This window comes from Bicyclus anynana, chromosome 21 (assembly GCF_947172395.1).
Source record: "Bicyclus anynana chromosome 21, ilBicAnyn1.1, whole genome shotgun sequence".
NCBI lineage: Eukaryota > Metazoa > Arthropoda > Insecta > Lepidoptera > Nymphalidae > Bicyclus > Bicyclus anynana.
The window spans coordinates 7,786,759-7,805,102 of record NC_069103.1 but is presented as its reverse complement, the minus strand read 5'-3'; the positions used below and the strand labels follow the sequence as shown (position 1 = coordinate 7,805,102).

At 35.7% G+C, this 18,344-nt stretch overlaps 1 protein-coding gene across 1 annotated transcript; it reads right to left on the bottom strand.

Moving 5' to 3' along the window:
- Window positions 1-755: 755 nt before the first annotated feature.
- Window positions 756-15,770, bottom strand: LOC112058348 (sodium channel protein Nach). Its single transcript, XM_052888187.1, has 10 exons — window positions 15,580-15,770; window positions 14,989-15,180; window positions 14,922-14,931; window positions 11,098-11,240; window positions 10,408-10,534; window positions 7,587-7,736; window positions 5,137-5,329; window positions 2,901-3,087; window positions 2,391-2,497; window positions 756-978 (listed from the first exon to the last, which is right to left on the bottom strand). Exons 1-10 carry the CDS (start codon window positions 15,768-15,770, stop codon window positions 863-865), a joined length of 1,416 nt encoding a protein of 471 aa, XP_052744147.1. The 3' UTR covers window positions 756-862.
- Between the last annotated feature and the right edge of the window lie 2,574 nt (window positions 15,771-18,344).

Sequence of the window (18,344 nt, the reverse complement as noted above, 5' to 3'; positions counted from 1 at the left end):
TGAACTTACACTATTTATTTAAAGACTTGTATCGCTCTTAAATTCACCACGAAAATTGCCTGTCGTTTTTTGAGGGGGATGAGATAAATTCTGAATTATGGCGAAGGCGCACTAAAGATTACATAGTGCCTCATATTTAATTTAACCAGAAAAAAAATCATCTTGGACTGGGTGTATGCGCTTCGCTAAGGTACATAATTATTAATTATTAAAATCCCTGTGTCCATAATGTGTATAATTATAAAATATTATTTAGCTTATACACTAAAAACCTTTGAATACTCGATCGATGATTCGTATGAAGAATCGATTATTCAGTATTTTTAGAATACACGACGAAAACGATTACAACATCGATGTTCCATCATCGATAATATAGAAACAGTTTTTTAAAATGGGTTAGATCGTTGATCGTACAGAGGGGTATCGTCATGCGATACATGTCCTTAACGAATTAGTCTGTGGGTCTGAGTCTCATAAAAATATATATAAATAATACTTTTAAAATACTTACTTGGCTTGGTTTCCGTTATAAATAATATTAAAGGATTTTTTTTTATTAAAAAGGTATTTCAATTAACATCAATAATTATTGAATTTAAAATCTTAAGTAGATTTTTTTATGAAATAGTTCCACTGACTTGCTGTGAATAATATTCATAGTCTGTGGTTACACATAACAAAAGTATGTATGTAGGTAGTCTATGTTGTGAAACGAAGCGCGGGAAGTCCGAGAGTGAGTGATACTGACAGAATTCAGAATTGTGTTTATTTAATAAAACAATATAATGGATCGAATTTAGCAGCTATTAGTTACAATAATTGGTTATAAAAATAATAGTAAGTACATAGTAATAGGTTTTCAATAGTATAAAGTATACAAATTCCAGAAAAATCGAAATACAAAAAAATACACGAACTCCAGAACGCTAATCATAGAAAATCCTATGAGGATACCGCAAAACCCACCAACATTGCCTGAAAATAAAAAAGTCATACATATAAAAAATCTTTTTGTTTAGCTTTATTCTTTCCCGTCTAAAGGCAAAGGTATTACATATAAAATACATTTTGCTACAACTTACAAGAAACAATTATAATTGCTAGCAGAAGCCCGAGATTAGGTACGTCCGCGTGAAAATCAATGAACACTTTCAACTATTTATACTTTTGCATTGCACGTTTTATGTATATTAAATAGTACACTTTTTACAACTCAAAAATGAACATGATTAAAATAACAAAAAATGGGTGTGGCTGTATCATGGACACGGACGAATTGTTGTACGTGAATATGTAGTTGGTACAATACCTATACATCAGTAAAATCCCCAGCCATAGCCCAGGCGGGTGAATTACTTCTGGAGGCAAGGCGCGGCTTGAGACCTATTATGTACTTAGGTAAAATGCCCGGCCGAAGTCACGGCTGGAGGTCAGACTACAAATCCTTGACCGAAGGCCAAGGTCAAGCCAAGGCCCGGGCAGGCGAAGTCACAGCTAGAGGCCGTGCGTTTTTTGTGCTTGGGTTAAATGCCCAGCCACGGTCAGAGGCCCTATCACAAACCCCCGGCTTACAATTGTATAAACCAATTGTCAAATTGTAAACAATAGTAAGCGATCAAGTCTCGGATCCGTAAATTATCACTGATCCGTAAATGATCACTATATTGATAGAAAACTTTCGTCTTATTCTTCGGATTTCCTCATTTCTGATTCGGTCACAAAGAGAAACTTCGAGCATAGCTCATTACAGCGCCCGTTGAGTGTGATTATTCGGTTTCTTATAAGACCTCAAAAGCCCAAGTTCTAAAACTTTTGTCTTAAAGTACTAAGTCTTTAAGCTTTTAGTGTAGGTTTAGGTTATAATAATCATCATCATCATCATCATATCAGCCGATGAACGTCCACTGCAGGACATAGGCCTTTTGTAGAGACTTCCAAACATCGTTGTATTTGTTCGGTCCATACAAAGTTTTGCCCAATTTTGACCACGCTGGGCATGCGGGTTGGTCAGCGCAGTGCTAGATTACTCGCGCCGATGTCGCTGCTGCCCGACACCGGCCTGAGGCATTTCATAATCTAGCCTATGGGAATGGTTATACCGCCATTCGTCGGTCGCCAGAGCCTCGTCGGTCCATCTGCAGGGTGCACCACGAGCAGGTGAGGTTGGCAGTTGGGGAGACTGACTGGTACTAGCCTCCCCCTTACACCCCGTTATAATAATAATAATATTAAATGCGAAACGTTAGTTTGCCTGTATGTCTACCTTTTCATGACGAACCGATTCGGATGGAATTTGGTATACTTACTTAGAGATAAATTAGACCTTGTATTATATAATAAAGATAGTATTATGTATATCAATATGATATCAATAATTGAATACTTACTCACAACCTCGAACCAATAGAGCACGACGTCAAGGCGGTTCAAGACTCCGTCCGTAGTGGGCTGATAAATGCTGAGCAAACATTTACCGGACATGTTCAAGCCGTCACTGTAAATGAAAAAGCTAATTCATATTACAAAAGTAAATATATTGTAAGTAGTATGGAGGTTATTTACACTCAATTAATGTACGTAACTTTTTAGTTATGTGCGTTGAAATTATATATCACGTGCTTCAAACGGTGAAGGATCATCAGGAAACATCGTGAGGAAACTGAGTTAGTTTGTATGTTTGTTTGTTTGGTTGAACGCGCTAATCTCAGGAACTATTGGTCCGGTTTGAAAAATTATTTCAGTGTTAGATAGCCCATTTATCGAGGAAGGCTATATAATTATTATCCCCGTATTCCTAGGGGGACGGGAACCACGCGGGTGAAACCGCGCGGCGTCAGCTAGTCCATTAATAAAGATGATAATGATAACATATATGTATACGTAGCTTAGAAACTTACAAGAAGAAACTTGTATACTCTTTATTTTGATTAACAAAGTAGGAGAGCGGAATCTTCGAGTGCCTAGAATAATGTCGCGTCAGTTCGCAGTCCGGCAGACACTGCGGACAATATAATGCGTCTTGAAGTTCCGCTTCAAGCCCCTGGGTATTCTCGGCGCCTTCCGGAAATAGGTAAAATAGTTTATCTGGAAAATAAGGGACGAAATGTTAATACAAAGAATGTGCAAAAGTCCACAAAGTACAGCGACGAGGTTTTTATTAAAGACTAGCGGACGCCCGCGACTTCGTCTTAGCGTATTTCATGTATAACTTTGGTGTTTCTTTACCGATTTTTATAATTCTTTTATTATTGAATAGGTACTAATGTTAACTTTCTTATTAGGGATGAGTGATGAGTGTTATAAACATAAGAGTAAACAAATATAATTAGAAAGCTCCGAACTGCTAAGCTATCGGGAGTTACACTTGTCATTGTGAGTCAACCATAAAAGATAGACTTATATATGCTGTTGTGTTTTTATAGATAATTTTAAGGAGAACATTTCCGTGATACATGATTTCTATGTAGCTTTAATCATTAAGGCTGTACACGCGGCGGAAGCTTAAAAAATTGAGTAACTTCTCCCGTTTTCTCAACATTTCATTTTCTCTTCACTGCTCTGCTCCTATTGATCGTAGCGTAATGAAAAGTATACTATAACCTGCCCAGGAGTATGCTGAATAATTGTACCAAGTTTTGTTAAAATCCGTCCAGTAGTTTTTGTTTCTATAAAGAACATACAGACAGACAGACAGACAAAAATTTTACTGATTGCATTTTTGGCATCAGTATCGATCACTAATCACCCCCTGATAGTTATTTTGGAAATATATTTCATGTACAGAATTGACTTCTCTACAAATTTATTATAAGTATAGACTAAATGACGCTGCTCGGGTTCAACCGTGTGGTTCCTGTTCCCGTATGAATACGGGTACGGGGATAATATAGCCTATAGCCTTCCTCGATAAATGGGCTATCTAACACTGAAAGAATTTTTCAAATCGGACCAGTAATTCCTGAGATTAGCGCGTTCAACCAAACAAACAAACTCTTCAGCTTTATAATATTAGTATAGACAGTGTAGACTATGTAGCTGACACAGCGCGATTTCACCCGCGTAGTGTCTGCTCCCATGGGTTTTATTAATTAATTAATAATTCATTCTTTATACTGTGGGTGTATACGAGTATCTAAAAAACCGATTGGAGACATTTTTTTAGATACTCGAATACCCCCACAGAATACATAATGAATTATTAATTTGTGAAGCTGCCATGTTTATATTTATATCATACTAGCGGACGCCCGCGACTTCGTCCGCGAAACTCGATGTAAACTTTCAACTACCCCTATCCTACCCTAATCCCTACCCTATCCTACCCCTACCTTACCCCTACCCCTACCTTACCCCTACCCCTACCCTAGCCCTACCCTACCTCAACTCTACACTACCCCTACCCCTACCCTACCCAACCCAACTCTACCCTACCCCTACCCTACCCCTATCCCACCCGTACCCCTATCTCACCCCTATCCTACCCCTATCCTACCCCTACCCTACCATTTCCCTATCCTACCTTGGAAAATTGTTTTACCTATAGAAAGCTACGTTATTTGCGAGTGTCATATAAAATATAGATGTTGGCCTATTCTCATAGATACCGGATAAGCACAAAAAATTTCATCAAAATCGGTCAGGCCGTTTCGGAGGAGTATGTGACACGAGAATTTTATATATTAGATTCTTCATCATTAACAACCAATATTCGACTCACTGTTGACTGTTGAGCGTCTCATCTCAGAATGAGAGGGTTAGTCCACCACGCTGGCCCATTGCGGATTGACAGACTTCACACACGTACAAAATTAAGAAAATTGACATATCTACGAGCATCTTTCTAAGAAAGTTCTCGCGAACGAAGCCACGAGCGTCCGCTAGTCACATCACACTAATTAATATTATAAAGGCGAAAGTTTGTATGTGTGTAAGTGATTAAGTATGTTTGTTCCTCCTTCCGGCTTCTGGCTACTGAAGCGATTTGGCTGAAATTTGGAATGGAGATAGATTTTACTCTGAAATAACATATACTTTCATCCTGGAAATATCCATGGTTCCCGAAGGATTTGTAAAAAACTGAATTCCACGCGGATGAAGTCGCGGACGTCCGCTAGTATATTATAAAATGCTTACCTTTATATCTGTTCAAGCATTTCAAATGATCTATAGAGCATACAGGAGCGTCCTGAGTAGCAATGGGGAAGTAATAAGGAACGCATTTGCAAAGTGACTTGAGGGTTTTGATTCTACACATCACAATGCAAGCGCTATACGAGTAAAAGTCTTTGAATTCCTCTTTCATCTCGTCGTGGAAGAAACATTTTCTCTAAAATAAAAAAGACAATCATTGAAGGCGAAAGGTTGTGTGTAAGTAGATGTGTGTTTGTTTCTCTCTTTCTTTCTTGTAAAAAGTTTTTGACAGATTTCGAGGAGATTTGACATGGAGACAGATTACAGTCTTGCACCTTGCTATGTGTTAATTTTTGTTGGGGGGCATTTTATAATCGATACTGAAGCTAAAAATATTTTCTTTCGATTTTTTTGTCTGGCTGTCTGTATTTTTTTGTTATTCGGGCATCACGCTGAAACTACTGAATGAATTCAAATGAAACTTGGCACGGTTTAAGACGAAGAAGGTATAGGATAGAGTTATAGTTTTAAAAATTTGTTCATAAATCTTAAAAAATACGAAAAATAATGGGATTCAAAAATTTTTAAAATTCAAACTTTTCCGCGCGGAAGAAGTCGCGGGCGTCCGCTAGTCGTTAATTTTTTGATGGTTATTGCTACAAAGATAAATATTCAACTCGCCAACCCACATTGTAGCAGCGTGGTGGACCAATAGAGAGTACCAAGGGACCAAGTACGCAATAAATAAATAGGTAAATTGCATTCAAAATTATTTATGTAATGAACCATTTTTAAAAGTAGACCTTCTTATGGCAACGTATTAACTTTTTTTAAACTCACTCGTAACAAGGTAGGTAATTTACGCAAAAACTACTAAGAAATAAAATATGTAGTGCGTAGAACTAAGAAGGCCGACTTCGCAATTAGAGGCATAGTTTTCTTTCAAGGATAATGATTCATTATTCTCGAATTGTTTCATATTAAGTAGTACATAGACAGGGAACTTCTTATTAATTTATTTACTTATTCATTTAAAAAATTCTACCTTTAGTACCTACATTGATATTTTAGAGGCGTTTGTGTGAAAAATTGTTATTGAGAAAAACCAAAATCGCAGTTATGCAGGTTTCCTCATGATGTTCGTCTTTCACGGCTTGAGATTTAATTTCCTATACTGCACATAATGATAACTGAATGGCCGGTGAAGACGGACTTTGTGTTTGCAATAGGTATAGGTATAGGAATACATATTTTATAGGATTTTGCATATCTATATTGCAAACACAGAGTAAAGACGATACAGAGTGAGTATTTACAAGCAGCGTGGTGAAGCTGTTAAATCCATAAAAAAAACGTTCGCATAAACAAACTTTTTCCATAATTTGTATTTCAAAATTTAATACTAACAACAATTACGTAAATTAATATAATAATCAATAATTATCAATATAAAAATACTCCATCTTATTTCCTTAGTTTTTGTGAACAGTTTTTAAAATATTTATAAACATAAGACGCCATTTTTACCCGACTATGGCGAAGCCAAAAGGAAGGGTAATGATTTTGGCAGTCTACATATGTATGTTTGTTCCATCGTAGTGCCTAAACTACTGAACCGATTTTAATAAATGAGGTGTCAAAAGATTCGTAATAATTCAACTTGAGACATAGGCTATATACATTTTATAAAAAAATTATATGACGGAATTTAAACCTCATATTCTAACCTCGAAAAAAATTCAATCGAGATAAGCACTTTATATTTGGTATCGAACGAAAGGTCTTGGCGGCTCTACCGTGACCATTTTTGTTACTATGCATTTCTCTATTTCAATCTGAAATATTTTCTTGTTTCGTTATTTTTAGACCCCTTTTTACAAAGTCGGGTTATAGTTTTTAAACTTTATTTTTTATTCTTGAATAATATTAAAAGTTACTGATGCAATGCTTCGTCCCGTACTGATTCGAGAATGTATTAAGTAATTTTTGAATTTTGTATTTAGAGCGGCTACGACACCGTCATGTACCGTACGCTCCATCTGCCTATTATTGATTAATCTGTGATTGTAACAAATTGTCAAATAAACCTTATAATAATGAGATACTCATTCATTTTATAAATTACTAGCTGATGCCGTTCCCGGTTCCCGTTCCCGTAGGAATGCAGGGATAATATATAGCCTATAGCCTTCCTCGATAAATGGGCTATCTAACACAGAAATAATGTTTCAAATCAGGCCAGTAGTTCCTGAGAATAGTTCACGTTCAATCAAAAAAACAAACAAACTCTTTATAATATTAGTATAGATTAATAGTGTTTTGTATTATATTTTGTACTTCATTACGTAATACTGTCAAAATATGAAAAAAAAACAAACTAACAAATAAATGAGGGATAAAAAGCTACTAATTTTATAATTACAATTTTTAAAAAATTAGATAAATGTAGAAACCGTTTTTGGTGGATATTTGCGAACTTCCTTAGTAGCGACTTGCTTCACAGTGTTAATCTCGAATAACGCAAACTGGTCGGGCTGGATGATGCGCTGGATGATGTTGCCACCAGTTGGATCAGCGTAGTGTGTTGCGTCATAAATAAGCACCTGGATAAAACAAAAGTCATTTATAATAGCATTTAATAACGGAAACAGTTCGGGTTGGATGAGACGCTGGATCATATTGCGACCAGTTGGATCAGCGTAGTGTCGCGTCATATATAAACACCTGGATACAACAAAAGTTATTTATTATCGCATTTAATAACGGAAACAGTTCGGGTTGGATGATAGATATATTTATTTAATTTTTGTTTGAGTTGCGAATAGAGCGAGATTTGAAGACATGGGACATCCTGTACGGTGTAATACCTTTGCCTTTTTCTCGTGTGAAAGAAAAATAAAATTAAAAAGCGAGAATTTTAAAAACAATGTTGTCGTGAATACTTACTTGATTTTTTTAATGAAATTTATTGTAAATTTGTGACCGTAACATACATATTGTTCAACGTTAATTGTTATTGTTGTCTTCATCTAGTGATAATGGTGATCCTAATTTGGAGATGGATGAAATTTTCAATTTGTTACCATCAAAGTCGAGACGCATTTACTTAAATACCTACCTAGGTAAAGTGGAGAAAACAACAACGAATGGATTCACTTACGAAAGGAGTTTTTTAAACTATTATCTCCCACGTTTACCTCAAATAGTCATTATTCATCTTCACAGGAGTCGGAAATTATGTTGCCGGGTAAAAGCATCTCACTTAATATCCAAAATTGTAAACTTTGTACATTTAATTTTCAATTAATATAAATCATTGAATATTGTACTAAACTATTTTATTTTCTCGCAATCGTAGTGAAAAGCAGAGTGTAACGCGTGGGGCTAAACCCATTATAAAGTCGGATTCTATTTAGGCGGCCCTCGCCTTCGTCTCGGGCCCTAAAAATACCTCGTATATAATGGGTCTTTTTAGCCCCTTGTATAACAATCTACTATAATATATTACACAATAATTGCTGTTTGGGCTAAGACTCTTTTCTCATTATATTGGAGGGACTGACTTTTATTTCACACTAGCGGACGCCCGCGACTTCGTCCGCGTGAATCTCGATGTAAACTTTCAACTACCCCTACCCTACTCCTACCCTAACACTACCCTTTTGAATTTATTTTTGTCAAAAGAATTTGTCAAAGAATTAATTTTTACATATATAGATTTTTGTGTGATTGTGTTGAAACTTTGATAAGTTTGCCGTTTGTTGTCTTCCCGTCTTAGACCATTATGGTCTAAGCTTCCCGTACGTAAAGCTTTTTTTCTGAATGATGTAGTACAAACTTTAAACAATAGGTGGCGTGTGAGATCATTAGTACCTATCAATGCAACTTATGCGGGGAATATATTATATACGACTAGGACAATAAAAATCTGAATAAACTCATTTCATAATAGAAATAAAATAATTAAAACATTTCATTTACTCAATAGAACCATTAATATAACGAGAACAGGTATTTTTTAATCGCTGCAGAGGCAATTTATTATTTATTTTTACTCCCATGTCATAACTACTCCATAACTCCACAGGTAAAATGACGTATATTACCTGTGGAGTAATATATTTACTCTTTGTAAAATGACTTAATGAGCTTACATTACGTAAATACTAGTTTCTTTCTTTTGTTTCTTGTGTTACTAACACCTAATTTATTCTTAATAATAATAATAAAATCCTTTATTCAGCTAAAAAATACAAATTAAAAAAAGAAGAAATTACAAACTAATACTAACAGAGCTTACAAACTACTTAAAGATACCTACTTAAATTACAATGTTCCTCTGTCTGTAGTATAATATATAATAATAATATAATTCTTATTTTTCAACTATAAACAAATGATGAACGTATGTGCACTGCAGTCTCAGACGAATTATATAATAAACGTATGTGACCTACAGTCTCAGACGAATTATATAAGGACCCCTCGCCTTACCCCTCTGTCAAAGTATACTTAAGATCAACGATCTTACGCTTTTATAAAAACTGTTTCTACAGAGTCGATGTTTCATTGTTTAAAGTTTCGTCGTGTAAAGTGATTCCAAAAGTGTGTGAAGTTGAATGACATAAGAAACGATCGACAACTTCTAGTTTACTAAAAGATGAAGTCACGTTTTGTAAGTATTTCTAACTTAATTATATCTTTGTAATAAAAATTAGTCCGAAGAGCCGATGGACGTTAGGGTCCCAAAGTGCTGGAATGGCGACCCCGCACTAGTAAGCGCAGTGTTGGCCGACCCCTCACCAGGTAGACTGACGACATCAAGCGAGTCGCAGGGAATCGCTGGATGCAGGTGGCTCAGTATCGTGATGTTTGGAGGTCCCTACAAAAGGCCTATGTCCTGCAGTGGACGTCCATCGGCTGATATGATGATGATAATGATGTAATAAAAACGATATCTAAAAAGAATCGACTCTTCTACCGGAACAGTAAAACATCGATCAAGTTACCGAATATTCTGTGAAACGAGTCTATGAGATGGCTTTGAGATCTGTGTAAAAATTACACGTGTGTGTATTGCAAATCAAATTTTTAAATTTATTAGTATTAAATATTTTCTATGTATGAGTTTTAACTCACCCCCTTTTAAAAAATGCCAGACAATTTTGTTGATGAATTTGGGTGCAATACAAGTCTATATGTATTTGGTCTGAGACTGCAATGGACGAAAGACTGGGCAATGGTAATAATTAATTAATAATGTGCGAAACTTACTTCAAATCCAAACATGTTGAACGTAGAATAAGCGTAGTCTTCAATTTTGGAGTCCAGTACGACATTGAGTCCTTGTAACTGGCCGGGTTGGTATTGTCTTTTTATCATGTCAATACTTCTGCCTATTCTGTAAATCATACTTCTATTATAATCATCACAGAACGCTAAAGGTAACGCTTTGTGATAATCACCATCCATCAGGTGGGCCATAATATAAGTATAAAAAAAAATGGGAAACTAGCGCATCTGTTTGTTTACGCTTTTACGGCTAAAACAATAAACCGATATTTAAAATTATTTCACCATAAGGCACACACGTATATTTGGTACACACGTACCAAAAACACACAAAGATTTACAGACAGACAGATATCACCCCCTCTCATCTAACATCGCTCATAGAGGATCTTCTGTTGACTCAACAATTTTTCCCTTCATTGGAATTTCTTCAATTTTATTGGCTATATTTCTTAAAAATAGTCAGGATAGCTTTTCAGGGCTTCAAAAAGTCGAGAATTGATGAAACTCTATTTTCGAAAATCGAGGTAAATCATCTCTGCTAATATCTAAGTTACTAGCGGGAAGTTAAAAATCCCACTAAAGTCTGCAGCACGGGATAGATCTAGCTGGCGAAAACTTCTTTCGGTCCTATGCAGCTGTAGATAATAAATTAATAGAATAGTTACATACCCTCCTGAAAAGTTACCAACGACCAGGTTGAAAGCGCAGCAGTGGCCATGCACGGTGCGCTGGACGGTGAATATGTCACTGCACTCGACTATTTCCCCTGCCCAAGCGCATCGCACCAGCAATTCATTGCATTGTGGCGCTAGCTGAAATATATAACTTCATCTATCTAGTGCCCCCTTCAAGAGATGAATATCTTAGCAATCCATGGATTCAACCCTTTACGATCCTGACGACGACATAACGAACGATAATGCTCCCCAGGCAATACAAACACAAACTACACAGCATCTTCGCCGGCGAAGACGAGGTCCCCGATATCTGACGTCACCCAGACGTGGGCTCACTCACGATCTCGGGGGCGCCCGGACTGATACACTCGGGCCAAAAACACCCTTCCCGAACGGCCCTCTAAGCCGAGGTCCGAGTCTCAGAGGAGACGCCCTTAGAGAGCCGCCAATCTACTCTGCTTCTGCCTTCGGGCCCCATCAGGCGATGCTTCTGCGCTCGCCCAAACCCCCCGTTGACGCCGTTGAGGTCCCATAAAGAGCCTACGGCACTTAGACAAACATAAAAAAAACCAGAGAAACAGCCTCAACGGTAAGAGCGTTCGCACTTATCACCGAGGGGTGGTGGTTCGAGCCTCGCCCCGTTGGTCTATTGTCGTATCCACTCCTAGCACAGTCTTTCCCGACTAGTTGGAGGGGAATGGGAATATTGGTCATATTACAAAAGATATGGCAAACATTTCTCAAAATAAAGAAAAAAAAAAGAAAAGTAAGAAAGAGAGAAAATCTCCGACCAAGTCTAGGACTTTTGACCAATGGTTAAGGAATTCTTTGACAATCGATTAACTGACTCTCGGCTCGTGTTCGTATCTATGTAATCCAAACTATAACTTGTTTCTTTTTGAAGTGGAAACTTCTTTAGAGGCGTTGTGCACTTTTTTGGGATGGTTAAAAAATGTTGAAGCGTCAGGATCATGTGACCCTGATCCGTATTCTACTATTTTATACTTTTCGACCAACTTTTCGCCAACAACACGTGTTATTCGAATTTGAACTTTATGATTATGAACATTAAAATGTCAATAACGACGAAGTTGCCATTGAAACGAACGATGTCACAGCGCTGTAACTTTACAGATAATCCAGTTGCTTTAAAAATTTGGAAATGAAAATGAACCAGGAAAGCTGAATATTGGATATAACTCGAGGGAGCCTAGAAAAGCTTAACTTAAAATTCTCAACCAAGATTTCTTATGTGCATTTTCCGCAATCTTGAAAAAAGAGTTTTTTTTTTACAATAACTCTGTTCTCGGTTCTAGATACTAAAATTTTAACTCAATACTTTTTTTCTGCTCTTTGCACGCTCTACAATTAGGCTCCTTTACATTTTTTATTCGTAGTATTTAAATATCGATATCTAGTAAAAATTTGTTGTTTATATGATGAAATATAAGCAACCATGATATTTAATTATTTTATCTTAATTATCCCTCAGTAATACAATACATTAATCGTAATTACTACACTATTGTCTCTAATGCCCGTGAGCAATCTTTGGAAGCAGTATCATAACGGAATCAGCAATGTCTAATGTCGATTTTTCACCGCGTATCTATCGTCCGACCATCGTAATCTTGCCAATGACCCATTGTTTAAAATTTTGCATTCACAATGCATACGAGCCCTAAGGTTATTGCTTCATCAAACCCCGGTTATTAGTCTCTGTCTTGACGTTTTACCATGAAATTGAGCTTTAATACGCTTATTTTTAGCATAGCTTTTATTATAATGGATTTTTTATTTAAGCATTTATTTTTAAGTGAGATGATATGAATAGATTAATTTAAATATAACAATTTTTACATTTAACCTAATAAAAGAGACCCAATTACAAATTTTGTATATCTTATCAGTTGATAGATGTCCACTGCCCTATGCCTGTTGCATGAACCTCCAAGCGAAACGGTCTCGAGCCGCCAGCATCCAGCGGCTCCCTGCAACCCGCTTGATATCCTCGGTCCACTTAGTGGGGGGCGACCAACACTGTGCTTTCCGGTGCGAGGTCGCCATTCCAGCACCTTGGGACTCCAACGTCCATCGGCTCTTCGAACTATGCCCTGCCCTTTGCCACTTTAGCTTTGCGACTCGCCGAGCTACATCAGTGACTTTGGTTTGTCTACGGATCTTCTCATCTCTTCTAATAAAGCCCATACGACGGGTCACTGACAAAATTATGTAAACCGAAAGATAATTAATTATATTGGGTTTTCCGCTTGCTTTTCAACTTAAGGCGCTATGTATTACTTATTAAGCTAAAATTGCGGTTGTAAAAATTTCATTTCTGACATTGATGTCAATTTTAAAGCCTACGTTTTTAGAGCCTGCGTTAAAATAGTGTGTAAATATTTAAAATTCGTTATTTGTTTTCTAATATCAATCTCATGTTGCTCTTTCTTAGTGCTGTCGGAGTTTTTTTACTAATTTATTTATTTTAGTTACATTTTTTTAAATAAAAGTACCTACCTGTTCCATTACGTTAATAACATCATGATCTACAAAATATTCATCAAATGAACTGAACAACGGTAGTGTTTCCATTGATTTATTGTAAGAATAATCGATCAGTCTGCCCAACTGCGTCCAAAACTCGATTTCTTCTGCGAAACTTTCGTTATTTTCAGCTACTTTCTCTGATCTACAAGAAAAACATTTGATTACAAGTTATAAATTGTAGTTAGTAAATTGAATCTACTTCAAAATCAAAAAATAAATTAAAAAGCGAAAAATAACATCGTATGTGCTACCGATGCCAAGCCAGGTATGCAAGTTTCCTCACGATGTTTTCCTTCACCGTGTGATATATAATTTTATTTTTTAAGAAATCAATATGAACTAGCGGACGCCCGCGACTTCGCCCGCGTGGAATTCAGTTTCTCACACATACCGCGGGAACCATGAATTTTTTCGGGATGAAAAGTAGCCCATGTATTAATCCAGAGTAAAATCTATCTCTATTCCAAATTCAAATTCAAAATTCGTTTTTTTCAAGTAGGCTCAGTTTAAAAGCACTTTGATACGTCAGTTGACTATTTGTAAAGAATCTATCACCGGTTTGGAAGGCAGGTTCTGTTGAGAAGAAACCGGCAAGAAAGTCAAAAGTTGCTCTTTAAAAAAAAATCATACAACATTATAATTTCTTATAGTTTTACTTCCTGTGTGAAGGTGGAAGCTGATCTAATGGCCTCCAAGCATCTTTATCATTAAGGAACTCGTCAATGGTGTAGTAACCTCGACTAAGTAAATGTTTTTTAACACATTGCTTAAAGCTATGCATTCACAGTCCATCAAATTTCAGCCAAATCGCTTCAGTAGCCGCAGCGTAAAGGAGGAACAAACATACACTTACACACAAAGGAGATGGTCCATTTCAGGTCCACTTTTGTACCCCATATCATTAAAATTAAAAAAATACAAGGATCTTATTAAAATTTATTAAAGTGAATAAGTTTAACTAAATAAAAAGAAATAAATAAAATTAAAACCCAAGTTTTTGAGTTTTATCAAGATGGCACTCTTAAAGCAACTATGACATGACAATTGACAGCAAACGTCAAATCCATTACTGCATTAAAAAAGTCATCAATCCGCCATTATTACTCGTATTAGTGTTGCGTGGTGTTGCATTTCTTGGGAGATAATGAATATTATTTCGAAAGAAATAAAGTAAATTCGTAGATTTGTATAATCAAAAATAGTTAAAAAAAATATTATCTCTTCTTTCCGCAAGGGTACAATGACTGGACCTGGTCTTCATACAATTTTGGACCATCTCCTTTAGCCATTAAAATATTTATTATGATATTAATGTTATATTAACTTTATAAGCTTCTCCATAGCTGATTTGTTAATTCTGTTAAAGTTGCATAGTGTGACGGCAGGAAACTCAATGTTTGATATGGGATACGTCGACGACTCCATGGTGACTATCAAAGGTCGTGCGAGGTTCTCGAACCACAGGTTTTGGAAAAAGTATCCAATAATTCCAAGCATCGATAAAAACAGTAGTGTTCTGATAATCCTGGAATAAAAAGTTTAATTTTAACGGTGGGAAATCTCTTCCAGAGATACCCGACTTCGTAGGGGAGAGACCAGGTTACGTGTGTCTTCCTTCACTAAAACTATGAGTCATGTTAATATGATAAACAGGAAATATTTGTATTTTTGTCCTATTTCTTAGCTTTTATCGAGCGTTTGAGCGCGGCGACCGACTCAAGAAATTCCGAAACGAAAATAAACCTAACACCCAAGCCGTGCATCAATTGTTTTATAAGTCATAAACTACTGAATACTGATTGGCAGACTTCACACACGCAATTAAGAAATTTCCCTGGTATGCAGGTTTCTGCACGATGTTTTTCCTTCACTGAAATTTAATTCTTCAGTCGCTTTTATGAAATTAGTTAGAATTAAAATATACCTTTGTTTAAAACCTTGGTTTTGCTTCCAAATCCGTTGGAGACCAGTAAGAGAGCAGTGTTCTTTGTATTCGCTGAAAGTTTTCCTAAAGTTTATCCTTAAAACTGTCTCGATGCTCATGTTCCTCGGATTAGGTTTGTACAACCTTCTCCTGTATTCGCGCCACCACACACTTTGATTATTATCCTTCATGATTTTCAAGTAAAAAAAAAGTGTCATGAATAAGGTTTTTAATTAGAGGCACTAGCGCATTACAAAGTAGAGAAAATTCTTTCTCCAGTATAGGTTCGTAATTAGTTCAGGGTAAGCAGTGCTTTTTTGTATCTATGAAGTGCACGCCACTGATTAGCAGTTGGCACCCTCACTGTGGTCGTGTGAAGAGTGTTTATGCGACTGTCATTTTTACTTACATTAACACGGAAAGTGGTTTAATAACATAATATTGTGCGAGTCCAATTTCTAATTATGGTTCCGTACACATAGAACTTCCTTTTTAATATTTTGCGTAGGTTTTTTGTAAACGCAGTGAAAATAAGTCATTTATCTCAGGTTTTTTATTTTATTTGCAGTCTTATGTTTGTCCCTCTAAATTTTTTTTAAAAAGTTTTACCTCTCTGAGATACCCAATTTCGTTAAAGGGATTTCACAGAGTAAATCGTCTATCTCTTCCACTAACTTCGTGTTATGCATAATAAATTGTAATAAAAATAAATTAAGTAATTATATAAACAGCATATTTTATCAGTAACCTAATTATTAATTATACTTGGATATTGTTTTTGCTTGTAAATTAAAATAACGCAGTTTTTCTTTTCCTTTTTTTAAGTTTTAATTAGCTAATATCTATTTGCTGTATAAAACCGCGATAGCCCAGTGGATATGACTTCTGTCTTTGATTTGAAGGGCGTCGGTTCGAATCCGGTCCGGGGCAAGTACCTACCTCGAACTTTTCCGCTATGTGCTTTTTAGGAGATTTAAATCTAGTGCCTTAAAGTTGAAGGAAAAATAAATTATGATGTCAGGCATAATCTATACTAATATTATAACGAGGTACAGTGGTATTGTAAAAGATAATCTCTGGATCTACTAAACCGATTTTGAAAATTATTTTACAAAGGCTATATTTTATCCTCGTATTTTCAAGGGAGCGGGAACTACGCGGGTGAAACCACGAGACGTCGGCTAGTATATTAATAAACATATATATTTTCTATATTTTTTTTCTTAAAAAGGCCATTCTCAGAGATGTCTGTCCAGTAATTAATTGATCATAGTCAAAGTCAAAATTTGAAACGTCGCTTAATGGAAAGAGATAATGGTTAGAATAAAAGCTATACTCCTGATTAGGCACTATTGGTCGACAATGCCCTATTAAATGAAGTACGGGAATCTAAAAAGTAAAAGAAAATACAATTTATACAAACAATTTACAAATATAATTTAATTTTATGGGAAATTTATATTAAGGTTTCGTTAACAATTTTCTAGCGGATTTCTAAAACATACACAATACAATATCGCGTGGTGAACGGTTATTAAGACATCAAAAATTAAAGAATACGGCAATTAATCACACGTACACTTTTACCTTTAGGAATGCAATGCAATATTAATGTAAATGAGCATTTGAAGGTTAATCAGTAAACACTATGATATGTGGTCTAGCAATGTATTGACCACATATCATGGATGACTGCAGTCTACAATTAGGGAGTCATAAAAATACAATGTAGGAATATTAAACTAAATACAACTCGTATTTTGTAGAGCTATTTTTTCATTTACCACTAGTAGACTATGTTGGTCGACCCCCCACCAGGTGGACTGACGACATCAAGCAAATCGCAGGGGTTCGCTGGATGCAGATGGCTCAGTATCGTGATGTTTGGAAGTCCCTACAAAAGGCCTATGTCCTGCAGTGGACGTCCATCGGCTGATATGATGATGATGATGATGAGATTGTGTACTTTAATATCCTGTGAGTATATGTGGATAATAGATCTTTGTTTATGAAATTATAGATTTTACAACCAGCATTTTCAGATTTATTTGTCTGTAGATTAGAGCGCAATTAGAAATTCAAATATTATTTTTCGTAAATCTTTATTTTGTTACGAATTATTTTTATTTTTCATTAATTATAAGACATCATACCGTGTCATTTTAATATTTTAGTTTAATTTAATTTATGACGTATATTTAAATTATTATACTTTTGTATGTGGATTTTTATCCTTAATAAAGAAAATTATTATTATTATTATTATTATTTATATTGTTATGTAATTCTGTGTATGATTCAAACCATGAGCCACTGTCACCCTGTCAATTATGTTGCTCAGTGTACGATTCAAATGATGAGCTATTGTCACCCTGTCAATTATGTAATTCTGTGTATGATTCAAACCATGAGCCACTGTCACCCTGTCAATTATGTATCTCAGTTTACGTTTTTCATTTTTGCGATCATCTAACATTGTTTTTTTAACTTAATGACATAATTAAATAATCATTTTAGGTAGTGATAGTAGCAAATAGTAAAGGTTTTTTAAGGAGAAACCGTTAATTAATGTAATTTCTTTGAAACAATCATGTTAGATGATCGCAAAGAGGAAAATATGAAGAAAAACGATGTAGTGGCTCGTTTTTAGTCGTACACCGAGATATACTTGACAGACAGCTGTCATCACGCTCAAGCGCTAATTTGCCAATAAATTAAAAAAGTAAATTCAGAATTTTGCGGTGATAGGCAATCTGTGATTAGTA